Source organism: Antechinus flavipes, chromosome 3 (genome assembly GCF_016432865.1).
Source record: "Antechinus flavipes isolate AdamAnt ecotype Samford, QLD, Australia chromosome 3, AdamAnt_v2, whole genome shotgun sequence".
Taxonomy (NCBI): domain Eukaryota; kingdom Metazoa; phylum Chordata; class Mammalia; order Dasyuromorphia; family Dasyuridae; genus Antechinus; species Antechinus flavipes.
In genome coordinates this window covers 197,949,990-197,968,297 of record NC_067400.1, presented here as the reverse complement: position 1 = coordinate 197,968,297, position 18,308 = coordinate 197,949,990, and the positions used below count along the sequence as shown (strand labels likewise).

The following is an 18,308-nucleotide window of genomic DNA, read 5'->3' as shown; positions in this document are numbered from 1 at the left end:
AGAAAAGCAAAAAGTTCATTTTTATCAATTTTTAATGAAGTAATTTTCTCATACCTTATTGATATGTAAGTCAGGGGAAAATGTAGAGAGATTTTTTTTTCCTCTTAATAAAACCCTGGGGGCAAATTTGACCTAAAGCAAGAGGAATCACAAAATTTTAAAGTTGGAAGAGACCTTAAAAGCAGCATAGTCTGCCTATATTTGAAAGGAATTCCCAATATAACATACTTGTTTAAGCGTTATCCAGCCTCTATTCAAACATTTCCACTAGTGTTTGACTACTTTGCAACCCATTTCACTTTGGAACAAATAAAATAATTAAGACTTTCCCCTTGCAGAAATGAAGTCGAAATTTGCCTTTCTACAATTTCTATACATTTTTCCTATTTCTGTCTTTTGAGGCCCAAAAGAAAAAAATCTAATTTCTTCTGCAAAGAATGTCTCTTCAAGTACTTGGAGAGAGCTATGATGTCCCTCTTACCCCAAATGCCTTTCCTCTCCCTTTGCCATTCTTCTATTCTTCAGGTTAAATATATCCACTTCCTTCAACTGGTTCTCATGTCATAATTAAAAGCCTAATACTATCTTGGTTGTCTTCTTATCAATATCATTCTTTTCAACATAATTCTTAAAATTACATACCCAGAATTGAAAAAAGTACTTAAGATATGGTTTAATCAGTATGAAATCCAGAGGTGTGATTGTTTCCTTATTCCTGGGTGCTGAACTTAATGCAACTCATTATCATCTGAGCTCACCTAAGACTGATGGTCTTTTCTGGACAAACTACTTTCTAATCATATTTTTCCCATTCTGTTCTTGTAAAGCTGATTTTTAAAAACCAAAACATGACTTTAATCATCATCAAATTTCATCTTAATAAATTCATCCAAGTGCTTTAAATTGTCACAAAATCCCAATTCTGTTAACATGTATGTTAGCTATATCCCCACCTTCGCATCATTTACCAATTTGATGAGCATGACAGTTATGCCTTTATCAAGTCAGTGAAAAAATGTTAAATAGCATCTGGCAAAGTATGGTGTACTCCACTAGAAATATTTTGTTAGGTTGACATTGAGAATCATCAATAACTATTCATTTGCATTGGCCATTCAACCACTTTAGAATCCATATAATTAAAGTATCATGTCAAATAACATGATATACTTTATCAAAAGCCTTGATAAAATGTAGGTAAAAATATTTATAATCTTCTGGTTTAGGAGTTCATTAACCTGTCCAAATTACAAAAAATAAATGACCTTTTCTTGAAGTCATGCCCACCCTTTTAAATAATTCCTTCCTTTTCGCATTTTTCATTAATTATGTCTTTACTAATATGGTTTAGATTTCCCCCAAAAAAATTAAAGCTAAATTTATTGGCTCATAGTTTTTAGACTCATTTCTCTTTCCTTTTGTGAAAATCAAGATCATTGTTGGTAATTCATCCATCATATCTACCAGTTCTTTTGAAAACCAGGAATTTGTTTTTGAGCCAAGAGAATTAAATTCATCGGGGACTTCCGGTTAAGATGGCGGAGAGGAGGCTCACAGTTGCATAAGCTCCACGCTTTCTCTCACTATCCACTTCATTACAAGCCTCTGAATCAACGCTTGACTGAAAAAAACCCACAAATAGTTACCAAGAGAAGCCATCCTTGAGATCCGCCAAGAAAGGTCTGTCTTTACTGGAGGGCTGGGGCGGTTTTAGATCGGGCACAGGCTGAGGGCAGCGGCAGTGAGAGCACGGGAGCAGAGCTGAGAGGGGGTGGGGAGTGACCGTAGCCGTCTCTGCGGGGAGAGCTTCGCTACAGGTTTGGAACCTGCAGCAAGTCAACAGCCCAGCAGAGAAGCTAAAAACACCGGGGCTGAAGAATACAACCGCAAACAGCTGGAGTCTCTCAGGACCTGGCCCCCCCCCCTTCCCCCCCCTCAGTGACTCAGCACGCTTTGGGATCTCAGAGCGCAGGCGCAGCACAGTCCTGCTAGTGCCTCACTGCTGCCACCTGCAGTCTGTAGAGGAAGCTCGATAACACACCCAGCCCCCCCCCCCCCCAAAGAAAGACTCCAGTTTTTTCTGTTTTTCTTTGGTAGTTTGTCTCTGATTAATAGACAGAATGAGCAAGAAGCTGAAGAGGACTTTAACCCTTGACAGCTTCTATACAGATAGAGAGCAGACTCTAAATCCTGAGGAGACTAAAAACAGGCAGTCCCCAGGTCATTCCCCAAAGGAGGAAATCATCTGTTCCTCAGCACAGATGAACCTCATAGAAGTGATTAAAAAGGCTCTCACAAGGGAGCTAGAAGAAAAATGGGGAAAGCAGAGTGAGGCTTGGCAAAAGGAGAGGGAGGCTTGGGAAAAGGAGAGGGAGGCTTGGCAAAAGAGCCTGGAGAAAGTTAAAGAGAGAGTGGATAAAGAAGTAAAATCCTTGAAAAATAGGATTAGTGAACTGGAAACAGAAAACAGCTCTCTAAAAAACAAAATTGGCGAAATGGAAAAAAATTCCACAGAACAAAAGAACTCAATTGGACAATTAGAGAAAGATTTTAAAAAAGTGAGTGAAGAGAATACTTCACTGAAAATCAGAATTGAACAAGTGGAATTGAATGACTCGAGGAGACAAGAAGAATCAGTCAAGCAAATCCAAAAAAATCAAACAATGGAGAAAAATGTGAAATACCTTCTGGGGAAGACAACAGACCTGGAAAACAGATCCAGGAGAGACAATCTGAGAATCATTGGACTCCCAGAAAAACATGATGAAAAAAAGAGCCTGGACACTGTCTTCCAGGAAATTATCAAAGAGAACTGCCCAGAAGTCATAGGAACAGAGGAAAAAATAAACATTGAAAGGATCCATCGATCACCCACTGAAAGGGATCCTAAAATCAAAACACCAAGGAATATAGTGGCCAAATGCCAGAACCCTCAGGTGAAAGAAAAAATATTGCAAGCGGCTAGAAAAACCCAATTCAAGTATCAAGGAGCCACAATAAGGATCACCCAGGATCTGGCAGCATCCACATTAAAAGATCGAAGGGCCTGGAATATGATATTCCGAAAGGCTAAGGAACTTGGTATGCAACCAAAAATAACTTACCCAGCGAGAATGAGCATCTTTTTCCAGGGAAGAAGATGGACATTCAACGAAGTAAGCGAATTTCATCTATTTCTGATGAAAAAACCAGAACTTAACAAAAAGTTTGATCTACAAATATAGAACTCAAGAGAAATCTAAAAAGGTAAAGATTAATCTTGGGAACTATATTTTGACTATATAGATGTATAAAGAATACATGTATACCTTGTTCTAGAAATTGATGTGGAAAGGACATTGTACCAGAAAAAGGGTAAAGTGGGGGTAGTACATCTCATGAAGAGGCATAGGAAACCTATTATATCTGAGAGAAAGAATGGAGGGGGATGAATATAGTGGGTATCTTACTGCCTTCAGAATTGGCTGTAAGTGAAAAATCTTAAGACATATTCAATCTATGGTGAAACTTCTCCCATCTCATTGAAAAGTGAGAAGGGAAAAGTGGAAAGGGAAGGAATAAGCTAAGCGGAAGGGAATACGGGAACTGGGAGGGAAAGGGGTAAGATAGGGGGAGGAACTCTAAGGCGGGGGGAGGGACACTAAAAAGGGAGGGCTGTGAGAAGCAAGGGGTGCTCACAAGCTTAATACTTGGAAGGGGGGGAAAGGGGAAAGAAGGGAGGAAAGCATAAACGGGGTTAACAAGATGGCAAGTAATACAGAATTGGTCATTCTAACCATAAACGTGAACGGGGTAAACTCCCCCATAAAGAGGAAGCGGTTAGCAGAATGGATTAAAAGCCAGAATCCTACAATATGTTGTTTACAGGAAACACACCTGAAGCGGGGAGATACATGCAGGTTAAAGGTAAAAGGTTGGAGCAAAATCTACTATGCTTCAGGTGAAGTCAAAAAAGCAGGGGTAGCCATCCTGATCTCAGATCAAGCTAAAGCAAAAATTGACCTAATTAAAAGAGATAAGGAAGGACACTATATCTTGCTAAAGGGTAGCATGGATAATGAAGCACTATCTATATTAAACATATATGCACCAAGTGGGGTAGCATCTAAATTCTTAAAAGAGAAACTAAGAGAGCTGCAAGAAGAAATAGACAGTAAAACTATAATAGTGGGAGATCTTAACCTTGCACTCTCAGAATTAGATAAATCAAACCAGAAAATAAATAAGAAAGAAGTCAAAGAGGTAAACAGAATACTAGAAAAGCTAGATATGATAGATCTCTGGAGAAAATGTAATGGAGACAGAAAGGAATACACTTTCTTTTCAGCAGTTCATGGAACCTATACAAAAATTGACCATATATTAGGACATAAAAACCTCAAACTCAAATGTAGTAAGGCAGAAATAGTAAATGCATCCTTTTCAGACCACGATGCAATGAAAATTACATTCAACAAAAAAGCAGGGGGAAGTAGACCAAAAAATAATTGGAAACTAAATAATCTCATACTAAAGAATGATTGGGTAAAACAGCAAATCATAGACATAATTAATAACTTCACCCAAGAAAACGATAATAATGAGACATCATACCAAAATGTATGGGATGCAGCCAAAGCGGTAATAAGGGGAAATTTCATATCTCTAGAGGCCTATTTGTATAAAATAGAGAAAGAGAAGGTCAATGAATTGGGTGTGCAATTAAAAATGCTAGAAAAGGAACAAATTAAAAACCCCCAGTCAAACACTAAACTTGAAATTCTAAAAGTAAAAGGTGAGATCAATAAAATTGAAAGTAAAAAAACTATTGAATTGATTAATAAAACTAAGAGTTGGTTCTATGAAAAAACCAACAAAATAGACAAACCCTTAGTAAATCTGATTAAAAAAAGGAAAGAGGAAAATCAAATTGTTAGTCTTAAAAATGAAAAGGGAGAACTCACCACTAACGAAGAGGAAATTAGAGCAATAATTAGGAGTTACTTTGCCCAACTTTATGCCAATAAATTCGACAACTTAAATGAAATAGAAGAATACCTCCAAAAATATAGCTTGCCTAAACTAACAGAGGAAGAAGTAAATATCCTAAACAGTCCCATCTCAGAAAAAGAAATAGAACAAACTATCAATCAACTCCCTAAGAAAAAATCCCCAGGACCAGATGGATTTACATGTGAATTCTACCAAACATTTAAAGAACAATTAACTCCAATGTTATATAAACTATTTGAAAAAATAGGGATTGAAGGAGTCCTACCAAACTCCTTTTATGACACAGATATGGTACTGATACCTAAACCAGGTAGGCTGAAAACAGAGAAAGAAAATTATAGACCAATCTCCCTAATGAATATTGATGCTAAAATCTTAAATAAAATATTAGCAAAAAGATTACAGAAAATTGTCACCAGGATAATACACTATGACCAAGTAGGATTTATACCAGGAATGCAGGGCTGGTTCAATATTAGGAAAACTATTAGCATAATTGACTATATCAATAACCAAACAAACAAAAACCACATGATCATCTCAATAGATGCAGAAAAAGCATTTGATAAAATCCAACATCCATTCCTAATAAAAACACTTGAGAGCATAGGAATAAATGGACTTTTCCTTAAAATAGTCAGGAGCATATATTTAAAACCATCAGTAAGCATCATATGCAATGGGGAAAAACTGGAACCTTTCCCAGTAAGATCTGGAGTGAAGCAAGGTTGCCCACTATCACCATTATTATTTAATATCGTATTAGAAACACTAGCCTCGGCAATAAGAGTCGAGAAAGATATAAAAGGAATTAGAGTAGGCAATGAGGAAACCAAACTATCACTCTTTGCAGATGATATGATGGTATACCTAGAGAACCCCAGAGATTCTACCAAAAAGCTATTGGAAATAATTCATAATTTTAGCAAAGTAGCTGGCTACAAAATAAATCCCCATAAATCCTCAGCATTTTTATACATCACCAACAAAACCCAACAGCAAGAGATACAAAGAGAAATTCCATTCAGAATAACTGTTGATACCATAAAATATTTGGGAATCTATCTACCAAAGGAAAGTCAGGAATTATATGAGCAAAATTATAAAAAAGTCTCCACACAAATAAAGTCAGACTTAAATAATTGGAAAAATATTAAGTGCTCTTGGATCGGCCGAGCGAACATAATAAAGATGACAATACTCCCTAAACTAATCTATTTATTTAGTGCTATACCAATCAGACTTCCAAGAAAATATTTTATTGATCTAGAAAAAATAACAACAAAATTCATATGGAACAATAAAAAGTCGAGAATCTCAAGGGAATTAATGAAAAAAAAATCAAATGAAGGTGGCCTAGCTGTACCTGATCTAAAATTATATTATAAAGCAGCAGTCACCAAAACCATTTGGTATTGGCTAAGAAATAGATTAGTGGATCAGTGGAAAAGGCTAGGCTCACAAGACAGAATAGTCAACTATAGCAATCTAGTGTTTGACAAACCCAAAGCCCCTAACTTCTGGGAAAAGAATTCATTATTTGATAAAAACTGCTGAGATAATTGGAAATTAGTATGGCAGAAATTAGGCATGGACCCACACTTAACACCATATACCAAGATAAGATCAAAATGGGTCTATGACCTAGGCATAAAGAACGAGACTATAAATAAATTAGAGGAACATAGAATAGTTTATCTCTCAGACTTGTGGAGGAGAAAGAAATTTGTGACCAAAGATGAACTAGAGACCATTACTGATCACAGAATAGAAAATTTCGATTACATCAAATTAAAAAGCCTTTGTACAAATAAAACTAATGCAAACAAGATTAGAAGGGAAGCAACAAACTGGGAAAACATTTTCACAGTTAAAGGTTCTGATAAAGGCCTCATTTCCAAAATATATAGAGAACTGACTCAAATTTATAAGAAATCAAGCCATTCTCCAATTGATAAATGGTCAAAGGATATGAACAGACAATTTTCAGAGGATGAGATTGAAACTATTACCACTCATATGAAAGAGTGTTCCAAATCATTATTGATCAGAGAAATGCAAATTAAGACAACTCTGAGATACCACTACACACCTGTCAGATTGGCTAAGATGACAGGAAAAAATAATGATGAATGTTGGAGGGGATGCGGGAAAACTGGGACACTAATGCATTGTTGGTGGAGTTGTGAACGAATCCAACCATTCTGGAGAGCAATCTGGAATTATGCCCAAAAAATTATCAAAATGTGCATATCCTTTGACCCAGCAGTGTTTCTATTGGGCTTATATCCCAAAGAAATACTAAAGAAGGGAAAGGGACCTGTATGTGCCAAAATGTTTGTAGCAGCCCTGTTTGTAGTGGCTAGAAACTGGAAAATGAATGGATGCCCATCAATTGGAGAATGGCTGGGTAAATTGTGGTATATGAATGTTATGGAATATTATTGTTCTGTAAGAAATGACCAGCAGGATGAATACAGAGAGGCTTGGAGAGACCTACATGAACTGATGCTAAGTGAAATGAGCAGAACCAGGAGATCATTATACACTTCGACAACGATATTGTATGAGGACATATTTTGATGGAAGTGGATTTCTTTGACAAAGAGACCTGAGTTTCAATTGATAAATGACGGACAAAAGCAGCTACACCCAAAGAAAGAACACTGGGAAACGAATGTGAACTATCTGCATTTTTGTTTCTCTTCCCGGATTATTTATACCTTCTGAATCCAATTCTCCCTACGCAACAAGAGAACTGTTCGGTTCTGCAAACATATATTGTATCTAGGATATACTGCAACATATCCAACATATAAAGGACTGCTTGCCATCTAGGGGAGGGGGTGGAGGGAGGGAGGGGAAAAAAAATCGGAACAGAAATGAGTGTAAATATAATGTAATTATTAAATAAAAAAATTTAAAAAAAAAAAAAAGAGAATTAAATTCATCGGTGACAGGCTACTACTCTATTTCTCTCTTGGTTTCAACTTTGATTAATCTCCTCCTTTCAGTGCAAAGGCCAAAACAAAGAAAACATAGGCAAAATAAAAACTGAGTAGTTTTGCCTTCTATTTGTTTTTAGCTATCATTCTCATTTTTATCCAAGCAGCAACTCAGTATCATCTTCAGCTCTTTCTCCCAAATAAGCAACCACTATCAGGGCTACTATTATTATTATTTTTTGGTTTCTTTTGCAGGATTATTATGACATTATTCCTCAGATTCTACTTTTTTAGAAAATCATGTTCTCATGTTTATCTCATTTTACTTGTCTTTGTTTCATATTCCATGTACTTTTTAATAAAAATCTAAGCTGTTTTTTATTGATTTTTCTGTGCCTTTTAAAATTACTTTTATTTACTTCATATGATTGCCATTTTTTCCTTCTGAGTGGAAATGTTTATTATAAATAAATAAAATTACTCTGTTCTTCAGTTTCTTATTCTTCTTGGACTGATTTTCCTAGAATTTTAGTCCATGTGATTCTATCCATCTTCCATCCGTGTTTTCTTAAGATCTAAGATGCATGTCAGATTATGCCTTCTTTTTCCTTTGTATCACAAATTCTAGTAAGTTTCTTTACCATTTTCACCCAGTAAGTAGTTCATCCCTTTTATTTAGAATAAGACCCAATATAATATTTTCCCTGATAGTTTTTCCTACTAAAAACTAAATTAATAATAAAATTACTAATTACTAAAATTTTTCTACAAACAAAATTAATGCAGCAAAGATTACAAGGAAAGCAGGAAATTGGGGAAAATTTTAAAACAGTATTTTCTGATAAAGGCCTCATTTCTCAAATATATAAAGAACTGAATAAAGCTTATAAGAATATGAATCATTCCCCAGATGGACAAAGGATATAAACATGCCATATTCAGATGAAGAAATCAAAGCTATCTACAATCACATTAAATGCTAATCATTGCTGATTAGGGAAATGCAAATAAGAAATCTTGAAATATCACCTCACGTCAATCAAATTAGTTAATATGACAGAAAAAATAAGCATTGGAAGGGATATGGAAAAATTGGGACAGCAATACAACTACTATTTCTCTGTCCTAAAGAGATAAAAGAAAAAGGAAAAGATCTTATATGAACAAATATATTTAAAGTAGCTCTTTTTTTTCAGTGGCAAAGAATTGGAAATCAAAGGATGCCTATCAATTGGGGAACGACTGAACAAGTGGTGCTACAAGATTGTGATAGAATTGTGGTTGTTTAGTCATTTTCAGCCATATCTGATTCTTTGTGACCCCCATTTAGGTATTTCTGGTAAAGATATTAGAGTAGCTTGCCATTTTTTTCTCCAGCTTGTTTTATAAATGAGAAAATGGAGGCAAACAGAATTAAGTGACTTGCCCAGGGTCACATAGTTATTAAGTATCTGTATCTTCATTTGAAGACTCCAAGACTGGTGTTCTATCTACAATGTCACCTAGTTTCTTTGTGATGAAATACTATTGTGATATAAGAAATGAGAAGTAGGTTGGTTTCAGAAAAACCTGGGAAGATTTATATGAACTAATGCAAAGTAAAATGAGACGAGCCAGGAGATCATGGTGCACAGCAACAATATTAACAATATTGTATGATGATCAATTGTGAATGACTTAGCTATTTTTAGTAATACAATGAGATAAGACAATTTTGAAGGACTTACAAAAATGCTGTCCATCTCCAGAGTAGCAACTGCTGGAATCTGAATGCAGATCAAAAAATATTTTAAAAATTTTTTTTCTTTTTTCTTTTATATTATTTTAATTTATGTTCTGTTTTGCAGCATGGCTAATATGAAATCATTTCTGCATGACTTTACATGTATAATCTATATCAAAATGTTTGCCTTCTCAAGGAGGGGGAGAGAATTTAGAATTCAAAAATTATAAAAAGTGAATGTTAAAATTGTTTTTATGTGTAATTGAGAAAAATAAAATAAAAATAAATGATAATTATTCCTAAGGCAAATTAAGAATTTTTTTGGCAGATAACAAAGTCTTTCAAAAAGTCTGGATAATTGAAGTCTTCCATATTATTATATAATTTCTCAGTTTGATTTGTCATCTAGTTTGTTATCTAGTACTGAATCTAGTATCCTAGGAAGTAACAGCTTGTGGAGAGATAGCTTGGCAATTGATTTAGCAGATGTTATCGTCACATTAACTAAAGACCCATACAAGGAAGTTTTTATGATAAAAATTCTTAGCAGTGTTAGATGATTCAGTGCCAAGGGATATCAGTGGAAATGACATTAAAGAAAAGACATTATTATCTTTGCTGTTGGATGCTAAGAACCAGGGAATCTTTTCATTTTAATAGTAGCCAAAACCTTTCAATAAGGGTAGTGTCCCCATTAAAACGTTAGCTTTTAGAACAGAGACTATTAATTTCCTATTTGTATCCCCAATATTTGTATCACAGCATTTTGATTAGTAAGTGCTTAAATGAATATCTCACTCATTTATTAATCCAATCAATGACAAAATCACTGTTGTTTTTCCCTCCGCTAATCTTCATCTCTCCTTCTCCATCCCTGTTATCCACTCCTGGTTTCAAATTTTCCTCTACTAACTATGCCTGCTTAATATATAATGCTATACCGCACTCTTTGGCTTATTTTGTTTCTATTAAAATAAGTTCCATCCAAATAGTAATATTTTATTCTTGAGTACCATCTCATCAAGTCTCAGTAATATATGAGATCCTTTCCATTCTTATGTTAGGACATCTTGTATCTTGCTTATGCTTAAAATTTGTTCATAAATGCATAAAAGATATAATAATACTATACAAATTGGTCCCTTTGGATTCCTTTCTAGAAACTTATATCTCTGTCTATTTATTCCTATTTATTCAGATGGAAAGTGAAACTTTGATTTCATTGGTATGGAGATCTTCCAGGTGACAATACTGCTTCTTTTAATACAGGACGGTATTTTCTCTTTAATTCATGTCTTCAGAGTTGCCTGGAGCACTGCAAGATAAAGTAACTTGTCTAGGGTTGCATAATCCATACAAGTCATAGGGAGAATATGAACTCAGGTTTTCCTCACTTCAGATGGGGTCTTTTAAAAAAATTAAATTTATTTATTAATTGATTTTTTATGTATTTTATTTTTTTCAAGGCTGGGTTTTTATACATGACTTTATGCTACTTATCAAGTGTGTATGTGTGTGTGTGTGTGTGTGTGTGTGTGTGTGCATATGTGTGGATGAAACATTAAGATATATTTTCTTCCTTTTATGATTTTTTATCACTAATTGAGGTGAACAATTTTAAAAGAAATATTTATGATACAAAACCAAAATACCATTAAACTTTAAAATGCCATGTGTTTGTACTTCTAGTTCATTGAATTTAAAATCACATGAAGACAGGAGATGTGGTCTTGCCAATTTATTCTCTATTTCAGTCAGTGGAATATCAACTATATATAACTGTTGAGGAGCAGTGTGCGCGAGTGCACACACACACACACACACACACGTGTGTATGTGTATTTCCCATCTGCATTTAATATTACTAAATGTTGGATAGCATAATCTTCTTTTCCTATTACTATCCCTCAAAAATTCCTATTGTTAGTACTCATTTTTTTTTTAAGGGGAGAGTGACCCTAGATCAGACTTCAGCATCAATAAATTGGAAGAGACAGACTTTAATACCCACTTTTCTGATCTCTTTCCAAATCATATATTATTATTGACTTTATTATATTTTATTTTATTATATCCCTTTTCTTCCTACAGGCAAGGTTAGTGAAGAGAAATAAGGTTAGCTTTGCCTGACAAACTTCCACATAAGTCAATAGCTCCCCAATTACATTAGATAATGAAGGCCAAATAGATTTTAAAATAGCTGGTATGAAGCAATATCTTAGTGGAGAGAAGGTTATTTGAATAGAGGACTTGAAGAGAAATTTCTGCATTGTAATGCTGTCAATTTTATATATAACTTTGGTATATTCTCTTAAATTTCCTGCCTTGATTTCTTACCACAGTGAAGCTTCAGATATAGGGCAAATCAGAATTAACCTGCTTATCAGATATTAAAGGTACAATATCTAATGTTTAATAGTCTTGGGTATCTGAAGATATAAGCATATCTGATTCTTTATTTTGAGTCATATTTGTGATTTTCTAGGTATAGGGAATTCCTGGCATGGAACTTTCCTACACTAAACTTTTTTTTTGGAATTGCCTGGCAAACTGATTCCTAGTACGTGTCAGTGGCAGGATGGGAAACTAGGTCTTCCTAGGTCTAAGATTGTCCACTATTCCCTCTGTCACAATGATTTTCAAATATATTTATATTCATATAATAATGAGCTATAGCAATTTTCTTTGCTATCTAAAATAGTATTTATCTACTTCATTAAGTTATAACAAAAAATTGAAAACCTTGAAAACTGAATAGAGAAAAACATTTAGTTCTTATTTTTAAATATAACAATGTTATTCTTCAACTTATAGAAGACATCCTAAAGAAACTGCTTTTTAAAAATATCTTTTTAATAAAATTCATTATGAAAAATATCTATCTAGTAGGTAGGGGCACAAAGTTTTAGAATTATAATAGTTTACCAATATATTTCTAAATTAAATCCTTACTAGCAAAGGTAAAAAGCAGATTTGTTCATAAATGACTTTTACTAGATGGTACTTGGGAGAATGTTGCCCTTCAACACTAAGATTTCTTAGAATTATGACAAAAGGAAGAAAAAAACATTTTCCTAGAGGCAATCACATTTTTCAGAATTATATTGTCTATGTGTATTTCAATTCTAAAATTGGTAAATAATATACAAGATATATCAGAGGCTCTGTGGCATAATAGCTTCTTATGCTGTGGTTTGTTATCCTACATAGGGTTGTGTAACTGAATGTGGAGGTTGCAAAATGATGATTTATTATCAGTAAATGTTTGACTTATATTTACATGTATGTGTATATATGTATACACACACACACACATATATACTTATAGACCTGGGATCACATAAAATATTTCTCAGCAAAAAGGGGTCACAAGTAGAAAAAAAATTTTAAAAGCCCTGTTTAGTGGATAGAGTGCTAAAAAGATTTGGATTCAAGTTCTGTCTCTGATAGATTAGTTATGAGACCAAGAATTTATTTAACTTCTCAGTCTATTAGACAACTCTGTAAGATTATCATTTGCAAACACATTCCTACTCTGTCTTGGTGAAGGGAGTAATCTAAGAGGAAAGTACTAGCTAATATAGATGTGTGAGTCAAAAAATTCAAAACTTAAATGTGACCATAAGATATATTAATAGCTTAATAAATATTTTATAATATTTTAAGGTTATTTTTAATATTTTTAATGTCTAAAGCTACTAAGAGCTGGATTATTTAAACTTACTTAAACATGCTAACTAAAATATAGGTCATATGAAAAGAAAAGTTCTGTATTGGTGAGAATTTTAACTAAACTTATCAAATTTCTGTCTGGTTATGATTGCAGTCTGAGAATTATTATTCTCTTACATTATTGATAATGCAACATTCTTTAGCTTGTCAAAATTCTCTTAGTACAAATATTCCAAAAGCAGCGTTTAACCATAAAAATTATTTATATTGTGTTTGACAAAAGATTTGTTAGTCAATTGCTTCACACTTCTTTCCCTTCCAAGATTAACCTCATTAATTATATTTTATTTTGGCTAATATCACAAACATTTTTCAACCCTTGGTAGAAAAAGCAGTAGGGAATTGAGCTGGATGACAGGGAAAAACCTATTTGGAACTTTGAGTACTTAATGGGAAAAATCCATAAACTAAATTAAATACAATATTAGATAAAAGCAATTGATTTTTCAAAATGATATTTACAAATATTCTAAATGATTGTCTTTTTCCTTGTTTTTATTATATGACTTTGGCCAGATTGTGTTTTTATGAAGTTCTCTGTATTCATTTTTCTAAACTAAAAAATGTCCAGTGTCTTTGCCATTTGTTGGCTTTCTTTAAGTTATTTTTCTTTAGTAAAATGGAAGTTTAATCAAGTCCCCACAGAATCATCCTGATTGGAAATGAATCTTCCTGCCAACCACATTTAATGGATTTTTTTGGCCATTCCTAAACTTAAATTCTGCACCCAAAGTTTTTACTCAAGTGAAAACAAGACATGGGACAAGTTCAAATTTCAGTAGGGACTTTGCTTGTTTAAGTGTTATATTAATTGAATGTTCTACTTATATAGTCTCCTCTCTTAGGACTACTGTCACAGGTACAGTATTAAGTATTATAGATGTAATTCTTGCATTAAAAATTCTTATTTGCATTTTTTCTACTACATATGTATTTTTGTACTGAATCACCATGATTGTTTAATGCTGCCCCCATCTTTATTGTGATGGGAGACAATGTTGGTTGAAATACTTACCAGTAGGAATCCTGGGGGGTAAAGACCCTCCCCCTGAAACTGGATGTGGAGCTGGAATGTTATTTAAGAAGCCTGTCCTTAAGAAGCTGGGACATAATGCCTCCATCCCAATGGATGGGAAGGATCCTTTAAGAAATAAAAAACACACACACACACAAAAACAAAAACTTGAAATGCATCAAAATAAATTGGATTTTTTGATTACATAGTATCAGGTGAGTATTTAATCATACTAATCAACAAATGAATCATTATCAAGGGTGAAGCAAAAGTGCTAAACTCATTTTTATATGATTTTGTCAAATTAGCTTAATATGTGTTCATAAATAAATATATATGAATATATCATGTACACATATGTATTTATTTTATTTTTATTTTTGTTTCTAAAATTTCTTTCCACCATTAAGAATGCAAGAAATACCATACCTATTACACACACACACACACACACACACACACACACATTTTTATAAATGTAAATACACAAATCAGTCTATCTATCTGTCTTCTCTATATCAATCTCTAAATGAATAATAGCTAGAAAAAGCAAATCCCAAAGGAAAAATTATGTGTTTTCTCTTCTATATCTAAGTGTGGAACATATGGCTCTTTTTCTATAAAGACAAAAAATCTGTCTTCTTGAGTGGACAGAATAGCTATAATTGATGTCAGCAAATTGGTCTTTCTGTTGTAAAATGCATTATCCTTATGAATTACACTTATGCAGGGCACAATCATCCCTAGGATCCCTCCAGCATTTTTCCTCAAGGCAAAATTATGGGATTAGTGCAGCAAATGAAGAAAACACATATGTATATGCACCCACTCAATAATTTCATAATAACATGCATTTTTGTACCCATTAAAAATAATAGAACTATAGATCTAAGAGCTAGAAGGTAGGTCAGAAGTCATTTAGTTCAACTCTCCTATTTTATAGATGAGGAAACTCATACCCAGGAGGGGACTAAGTGACTTGATTAAGCTTATAATGAATATATTTTTTATTGCTTGTCATTTTCTTGTTAGGGTTAATATACAAAGAGATTAATGATTATCCAAAAATATATCATTTCTGCTTCATACTTTGTAAAGTTACTTTAAGTAATAATGAAATATTCTTAAAGTGTCATTAAAGAATTTATTTTTAAAACCAAAAGGGAGTTGAATAAGTTTTATAGGTTTCATGTAATTCAATCCTTCCTATTTTAGGTAGGCATAAGAGCCACGATAGTGGCTATATCTGTATTGTGTCTACCCCATCCTCCAAAGGCATCAAAAGCAACTCCTCTTGAGAAGGGGCCAGTCATCTCCATTAGCTAGAAAGCAACCATCCCACAAAGTGTAGGTAAGTCAGCCAAGCTGGAGAATCAAGACACTCTGAGGAAGATATAGGAGGTGACATGTGCCTGGCAATTGAAGCTACCATTTACACCTTAACTTCCATCTCCCTTCAGACTTCAATGGAAAAACAACAACAACAACCCCATGGCCTTAGAAATACATGCTTCAGTTATAGCTCCTGAAGACAGAGAAAAGAAAGTTCTTACCTCTAAAATCTTTGGTTCAACAACTGAAAGTGACATATTTGATCAGTGCAAATGATATTAGAGGTATTAATATCTGCTTTGCTCTAAGGATCATAGGAAACTTTCTATTTAACTTGCAGTTGAAATCTTCCACAGATGTTAGCTCACCCATTTGAAAATAAATTCCTTGAGAATAAGAACTATTTTTGTCATTCTATCTTTCTCCTAGTGCTTTGCACACAGTTAACCCTTAGTAAATATTTCATTCATCTGTTTCTTTATTCATAAAATAAATATTTATAAAATCTTTATAAAAGTGGCAAATCAAATCTTAGGGAAATGAAGTGATTTTTAAGCTAATATAGTATCTCAGCTGAAAGAATTTGTGTTCTTTTGCTACAAAATAGGACTGAATTCTGCATTGTTTTGTTTAGTCATTTTCACTTATTGATTCTGTGAGTTTTCTTGGCAAAGATTCTAGAGTGGTTTGACTTTTCCTTCTCCAGTTTATTTTACAAAAAAAAAAAAAAAAAAAAAAAAAAAAAAAAAAAAACTGAGACAAACAAGATTAAGTAATTTACCCAGGGTCAAAATAAGGTTCTGAGGCCAGATTTGAACTAAGGAAGATGAGTCTTCCTGAATCCAGGCCTGATCTTCTAGCCTACTCTTCTTTCTAGCTGAATTTTATGGGGAATTAATACAACTAGAATGTAAATTGCAAACTTTGTACTCTGTAATTGAAACTTATTACTAACTGATATTCTGATGAGCTGAAAGGACTTCCAAAATATCCAATAATTTAAAAATTGTATTTAGACTCATGCAAATACCTGATATAGAATATATTTATGAATAAAATGTCATAATTGTCTAAAAGTTAAATTGAGATGAAAACATTCTACAGGCATAATTAAATCAATCAAATGTTGCACATAATTGACTTCAAATGAAAGGTATCACTTCTACTCAGAACCCGGAAGTTAACTTTGGTGGCTTTTGGGTTTTCAGAGAAAGTTGTACCCAAAAAGAGTTAAAAGAATTATTTTCTTAGAAGAATTTGACTCATCTAAAATTATCCTCTTTGGAAGACACTGCAGATTTTCATATAGTTTTACTGTCCCAATTAGCAAAAGCATAGGGTAGACAATTTTTTTTTCTTCCCAAGAAAAAATATGATCATCTATTTATAATATTGTGGGGAACAGAGAGATAAGGTGAAGAACTTACAGGAATGTATGAATTCTTTTTTTCTGTATTTTATTTTCATTATTTCTGGTGTTTCCCCTATGATGTATAATATGTGCAGGCTCATATTTACTTGAGCCTTGGCCAGTTAGAAACCTATTTACTTAACCTGAGCTGATGACATTTATTAGTATTTGACATTTATCAATATTTAGTCTATTAGCTGGACCACTGTCTGCTTGATTAAGCCTGAAGGCCTGACTTTCTGTTTCCTAGAAATCAGGAGATTTCAGGGAAACAGAAACCTTCCATTCCAATTTCCCCAAATAACAACAACCAAGTAGATGCCTCCCCCTCCCCTTCTCAATGCTCTCTTACTTGTGATTTAATTGTATAAAAGCTATGTATCTTTACTACTTCTTTAGCCCTTTTAGCGAGCTTTTTAACCCTTTAGCGAGCTTTTTCTTTCTTATCTTGCAATGGGACAGCTCATCCTCCGGAGGTTTTCAATAAACAGCTTTTTTGCCTTCTACTTAATGATCTCTGAGTAGTCATTTTGGGTAAGGGTCTTCCACATCCCTCACAATATATAATCCTAAACATTAATAACACTTTAATGTAGGTTTATTAATCTCTATAGTTTTATAATCTGTAAACCACATTCATAAAATTTATAAAGTGAATCTTTCATAGCTATGCTACAGGGAAGGCAGTGCAAATATTATTCCCAGTTGACAGATGAAGAAAGTGAGGCACTGGAAAATATCATTCTATTTCTAAGAATCAGAGAAAAAATATTGAATCCAGATATCCTAATGTATTTATAGACATGAATATATTTAAAATATAACATAACCCTTATAATATAATTAATTATACACATTTTAACATAGCCTCTTTGGCAAAACCAGGACATTTCTAAGAGCTCCAGGGAAGAAAAAAGTTCTTTGTTAAGGATTATATAATGCATTCCTCAGCATAAGTCAGAAAGTGCATTGATATAATTTAGTGGATAAAAGAGGGGGAAAATTCTAGGTAGATGGTGGAGTTGGTTAGAAAATTCCAAGTACTATAGATTTGCTTTACATACAAAACAAAATTGCTTTCCAGGGCAAACTTAGACTGGCAAAAAACAAATAAGACTTGGGACAGAACAGTGGTCCTCCTGGGAAAACCTGAGAAGA

At 33.5% G+C, this 18,308-nt stretch overlaps 1 protein-coding gene across 1 annotated transcript in view; it reads right to left on the bottom strand.

Annotated features, from left to right (window-relative positions):
* The window catches only part of EPHA6 (EPH receptor A6), a 983,513-nt gene that overhangs the window by 232,374 nt on the left and 732,831 nt on the right, over positions 1–18,308 (bottom strand). The window contains 1 exon segment of the mRNA XM_051984381.1: positions 14,408–14,533. Within this exon segment, the coding sequence (XP_051840341.1) occupies positions 14,408–14,533 (126 nt within the window).